Source organism: Elaeis guineensis, chromosome 5, assembly GCF_000442705.2.
Source record: "Elaeis guineensis isolate ETL-2024a chromosome 5, EG11, whole genome shotgun sequence".
Taxonomy (NCBI): Eukaryota; Viridiplantae; Streptophyta; class Magnoliopsida; order Arecales; family Arecaceae; genus Elaeis; species Elaeis guineensis.
In genome coordinates, this window is record NC_025997.2 from 35,503,921 (window position 1) to 35,509,960 (window position 6,040).

General features: G+C 39.9%; 1 protein-coding gene across 3 annotated transcripts; it reads left to right on the top strand.

The window, feature by feature from the left end:
- The first annotated feature begins 1,220 nt into the window (after window positions 1-1,220).
- LOC140858153 (putative glucan endo-1,3-beta-glucosidase GVI) lies at window positions 1,221-3,113 on the top strand. Of its 3 annotated transcripts, none has more exons than XM_073257896.1 (3): window positions 1,221-1,517; window positions 1,724-1,842; window positions 2,057-3,113. In XM_073257896.1, the coding sequence occupies exons 2-3, from the start codon at window positions 1,785-1,787 to the stop codon at window positions 3,007-3,009; spliced, it is 1,011 nt and encodes a 336-aa protein (XP_073113997.1). In that variant the 5' UTR covers window positions 1,221-1,517; window positions 1,724-1,784; the 3' UTR covers window positions 3,010-3,113. The 3 variants fall into 3 exon arrangements, with proteins under 3 accessions (XP_073113997.1, XP_073113995.1, XP_073113996.1); XM_073257894.1 differs by having other exon boundaries at window positions 1,226-1,517; window positions 1,724-1,854; XM_073257895.1 differs by having other exon boundaries at window positions 1,226-1,446; window positions 1,724-1,854.
- The last annotated feature ends 2,927 nt before the right edge of the window (window positions 3,114-6,040 follow it).

Sequence of the window (6,040 nt, forward strand, 5' to 3'; positions counted from 1 at the left end):
AAATTATATAATGAGATTTAATAAACTTTTCAAAAGTAAATGAATTTCTTGATATTTAACTTTATAAGATAATTAAGTGTATTATTATGTCTTTCCATTGGGTGAGTGCCATGTATAACATGCTAGTGGCTATACACTTTTTCTTTTGGTTACCGGGGGTGGGGGGGGGGTGGGTTTCATAGCCCCCAAGAAGAAACAAAATAGCAAGTACGAAGGAAAGAAAGGCCCACCATGTCTACAAGAGCCGCCATGCGAACCAAGGGAGGAAGAGAGACAGAATGAAAAACCCATTCTTGGGGCGATGCTGCAAGCTAGTCCGTCGGTTGATTGGATTGTCTGAAAGAGTGGGAGACCCTAACATAATCCACCCTCAATAAGCATTTCTCTATATCTTCAAGCAATGGATTGCCTCTACAAACAATACCACCCCATAATGATCTCTGATTATGTATCCCAGTCCGATCCTGTCTGTAGTCCAGGAAGCGTCGAAGTTAATCTTGACCTGATCACAGGGTGGGGGAACCCAGACACAAGACGGTCGAAAGGTAGAGAAGGGCTCATAGAGCCGTCGGTTCTCCAGGACTGTGGATTATCGGTCATCGATTGCATCGAAGTGGCTTGGATATGGTTACGAACAAACCAAAGAGATGAGGAATAAAGTCCACCGCTGTGAAGCGAGATCCCATTGAATATAGAGGCATTCCTTGCATTCCAAATGGTCCAGGCAATATAACCAAGTAGAGTTTTGTAGTAGCTCGGCACCCTGGGAGCTGAGATGATTTGTATGAACTGCTGCAGGGAATTCAGCTGATAGTTGGGCCCATGTGTTGTTTCCATAGATCGCCAGACATTTCGAATCCGATCACAAGAGAATATACACTGTTCCTGATCCTCAATATCCGGGGCACACAAATCACACGCCAGCTGATGTGTGGGAAGAATACCTCTCGAATAAAGTAATGCTTTGCATGGTAGCCGAACCCAACACAACTTCCACAGGAAAACCTTCACCCTTGGTGCCACCTCAAGTCTCCAAATCTAGCTAAAGTCCATAACAGGTTCTTGATTTTGATTCCTGGCTTTCTCAATATGACAATAAATATTAGCCATCCGAACATTGGTTCCCGTAATGCCACAACATCCAAGTTAGTCTTGACAGTGATTCCTGGGAATTGGAAGCGCAAGAATGGAGTCCACCATGTCTTCCGAAAACAGGCAATAAATATTGACCCAATCATCATATATATCAGATACGTCATCTCTTATTTGATATGGATAATGCATGACATATTTTCCAAAACAGAGAGATGATGCATCAAGATAGGATCGAGCAATTCTGATTAGGTCTCTGACACATTCTTACCAAAAATGAACATTTACCATATATTCAATCCTGGATATCTTATAAAAACGGGGCCATGGTTTCTCTTCTAAACAAACCATCAAGTAAATTTCTTCTACTGTTCTCTCGATCTCTTTACTAGAGCTTCTCAGTTATTTGGTTTACGTAGGCTTTGGTAAGCTTAGTTATCTATCCCTCCCTCTGTTTTTATTGTATTACATATATAGGTTCCATCTTTCTGGCATTACACATGTTTCATCTCTTCCACACACGAGCTTATGTTTTTGATTTTTTCTTAGTTTCATGTATGTTCCATGCTTCAAATTGACTAGAGAGTCATAGGAAGGAGTTAGTCATATAATGTTTCTAATTTGTTGATAGGCAGAATTGGTGGCCGGTAACTAACGAAACAGCTCAAGGGTTATAGCGGAACGTGGGAGAGATGGAAACAATGTTAAACCTTATCATTGCTGCTTTCAGTCTTCTCATCTCAAGCTTTGGTATTCTTGCCGGTATTTTATCGAACTTTACGAACATTCCTATATGGCTAGCTAGGTAGAGTAATGATATATATGATCCCGGTTTACCACTCTGTTTGCAACTAATAAATTGTCTAAAATGCTATTTGTCACCGTTATAATATATATACGTATAAACTATGCTGTAAAATTTTTGAGACTAGTTTATATGAAAGATTAGCGATCAATGGTGCAGGAGCTCAAGGCATTGGTATAAACTATGGCTTGTTAGGCGATAACCTCCCCTCACCAGACAAAGTGGTGGGTCTCTTGAACTCTCGGAACATCAAATTGGTCCGCCTCTTCGACCCCAACCCCATCGTCCTTACGGCCCTCCACAACTCTGGCATTGAGGTCATACTCGGCACCCTCAACAATGACCTTGAGAGACTCGCTAATGACCCGACCTTCGCCAACACCTGGGTCCAAAACAATGTAATTCCCCATGTCCAAGCCGGCACCAGCTTCCGCTACATCACCGCTGGCAACGAGGTCATTCCCGGCAACCTCGCCGGTTTCGTCCTCTCTGCCATGCAAAACCTTGACACCGCTCTCACCGATGCCAAGCTCAACATCCCCGTCTCCACCGCCATTTCCACCGGCGTCCTTGGCGTGTCATTTCCACCTTCCCAAGGTGCATTCTCCGAAGCATCGTCTGTCGACATGACCGGCATTGTAGGATTCCTAGCATCCAAGAAGACACCACTCCTTGTCAACGTGTACCCATACTTTGCATATGCCAACCAGCCGAAGGACGTGCGGCTCGACTACGCACTTTTCACAGCAAATGGCACGGTGGTCGTTGACGGTGCATTGAACTACGCGAACCTTTTCGATGCCATAGTCGATGCTATGTACTCTGCGTTAGAGAAGGCTGGTCATCCGGATGTCAGCGTGGTGGTGTCAGAGACTGGGTGGCCATCCGCCGGTGATGCGATCGGGGCGACGGTGGAGAATGGCATGACATATAATAACAATGCGGTGGCACATGTGACCAGCAGTGCGGGGACACCTAGGAGGCCGGGGAATGCAATAGAGACTTATATTTTTGCCATGTTTAATGAGGACTTGAAGCCCGTTGGAGTAGAGCAAAACTTTGGGTTGTATCACCCGGATATGACTGAAGTATACCATGTCAACTTTCCATGATAGTGGCCATGATAGGACAAGGGGCATGTGAATATATAGTAAAAAGGGGATATGGTTGATTAGATTTAGTTATTATGAATGAACTAATAGGATTATTATTCTTATTTGTTTTAGGTGTTAGAAAATATGCTTTTTATTAATTCAATCTTAATCGTGGTCCTATAAATAATATGCATATATACGCTCCTTGGAAGGAGAGGGAGGAGAGAAGCACACCAATAAAAGACAAGTGAGAGATTTTACTGGTTGATTAGGACCATGAATCACTTATTGCTTTTGAAGCAGCCTGGTACCGAGCATGAGGAACGCTAACAAAGAACGAAGTTACCTTCAAAATGCATGGACAAGCTATGAGTTACGCAATCTGAAAATGACGGGCATGCTTCTTCTTTTTTTCTTTTTTTTTTTTTGTGAAGGAAAATGATGGGCATATTAAATGCTATACATGATGCATGAATGAACATAACCATATCAAAGGAAACATATAGTGATTTTTACCACAGAAAACACACCACTTTCAAACAGTATCTTATCTCTAGCCCCCCATTCAGCAAAAGCGGAACTAACTAGTGATGAAATTGTAAAAATGAAGGGGCATGCAAATGAGGGCTGCTGGGGTTTCCTTCACGTGAATTCACCTTTGGATCACTCAATTAGTCTCTTTGAGATCTGTGCAGATGGATGAATGTATGATGTAAGCTAATCCAAGACCACCGATTAGAATCAATATTGATTGAAAAGCTAACCGATCCCTTCAGCATCTGTTCAGCACATCAATTTTACATATCTACAAGATGCAGTAGATATCAGGTAGGGAAAGAAAGAGGACAAATACATAACTCAACGGGCATTCAAATAAGCCAGGGCTGGTCTTCTAAACTTTGGAGGCAGAGCAAACGTTGGCCAATAAGTACTGCATGAACAGATATTGGGACCACACTTCGAGATAAGCTTATTCTTATAGCGTAGAAGCCTAGATCAAAGATTAATTATTGCAAATTGCAGCAAACTTTTTGTGGTTCCATTTATGGGATAATCTAAATTAGAATTATTTGTGCCAAAAATGGAACATGCATGCAAAAGTATCTGATTTCTTCGCCAACTAAATGTCATTGAAAGACTATAGTTATCATATAGGCTTTTGTTCTACATGGGCAACAGATTATAAGTTTTTGAATTCATTATGATTATGCCAGATTTGGTTAATGTCAATGTATATATATGCACCACCATCTTACAGAAATACTAATAAATGAAAATATATCTCAAGAATTATACATACAGAACAGAAACCACCAAGCATTCCAGTTTTGGTAATAGGTTCGATTCTATTGCCAAGGCAAAAAGAAAATTGACTACCAAACAGAGTTTTGTTGTTAGAAATATGAAGAAATGGAAACAGTTTTTCAATTTTCATTTTTTTTAAAATAAAAGAAGAGACAGCAATACCAAACGTAGCCTTAACATTGTTGATTTGACAAACTTCTTAGATGAGGAAATCATTTTAACACATCCAACCATGTTCTAAGTTTCACCACGCTCACAATTACCTAACCAAAATTCTAATAATCTAAAACTATGCTCTGATACCACTCAATTAAATCTTGGATGTCTAATAGGGCCACACTCTAGCAGATTTGTAGCTATTTGTTATGTCCCTAGGTCATGCCAATTAGTCAAAAAGAATGAAAAATTAAGTCATATCAAGGTGGATAAAATCCTTATCTCATATGAAGTAAGGGACACCACACCCCCAACCAACTATAGGTTGGTCATGGTATTTGTGATTAGATTTGAATGGATTTGAAGAGGACATTAGAATTTTAATAGGAAAGTACAAGGATTGAGTAATCTTATGTTTTAGTTTCACATGGATTGTACGTTGAAAAAAATCTTGAGTACTTACATGGGATTAAGGAATATAAATAATACCCTTCAACTAGTTTTTTTTTTGGTTGAGGTCTGAAGTCATCGCATAGTCTGGTAAGTTGCATGTAGACCTGCTTATGGGCCAGGCTGAACCTCGCCCAAAGATCATTTAAATTATCATAGGCCCAAGCAATGCCTGGTTTGGCCTTTAGGCCAACTTTCTAGACCCAAACTTGGCACTTACATGATTTCTTGACATCAAACCAGCCCTTAGACTTTATGGATATATTTAATTTTCTTAAAAGTACAAAAAATATTTTAAATTATTTTTTCAAAATTCTAGATATTAATAATTAAATATTGTAAATTACTTACAACATGTCCATTATCCTATTATGTTCACATGTCAAAAAAAATTGTTAATTAAGGCTGCAAGTACATCAAATATAAATAAATAAAAAAAAAAAATTACACGGACACCCCCTCAAGTTTATCTTAATTTTACTTAAACTCCCTTAAGTTTAAAACGTCTCAATTAGACCCTCCAAATTATCGAAGTGTATCAATGTACCCTTTCTATCTATCTCCATTAACGAAATGCTGTCACGTGACCCTCATGTAATTTCTTACTTTTTCAAAATGGCAAAATTGCCTTTGATTTCAATTCCTAGTCGAGTACTAGCCAACGTGCCAAATTTTCCTAACATGACCCTCACCTAACCCATTATTTTGGATGCCCTAAATATAGAGGGGAGGAAAATGAGCGAGTCTATGGTCCTTTGCCGAGGGAGATCTTCGATTAAGCCAGCCATGGGTAGAGATGGTTGAGTCACCATTTATTTTGCGAGTGGAGAAGAAGAAATTCATGGAAGAAAGGGAAGGTTATCGGTGGAGAAAGAGGCAACGGAGGGTTTCCAATCGAGCTGTTCTGGTTACACCTCTTGAAGTATCGATTTTTGCCATTGTGGAACCAGATCACCATTGAGGACCTCTTGGACCACCACAAATCCTAGCCGGTGTTTCTTTGGATGCAGGATGTATGAGGTATAGCAGTCATTTTCAAAAATTTTCTATCACAATGTCCAATCTTTATATTTAACTTCAAATTGTTTGTCAGGTAAATGGAGACGTGGGTACTTTCATTGGTATGATCCCCCTTTGA

Bases quoted from the DNA above. Each gene is read 5' to 3' on its own strand.
- LOC140858153 (XM_073257894.1), top strand. From the start codon at position 1,785: ATGGAAACAATGTTAAACCTTATCATTGCTGCTTTCAGTCTTCTCATC. The intron at 1,855-2,056 runs GTATTTTATCGA...TCAATGGTGCAG, and splicing joins AAGCTTTGGTATTCTTGCCG to GAGCTCAAGGCATTGGTATA.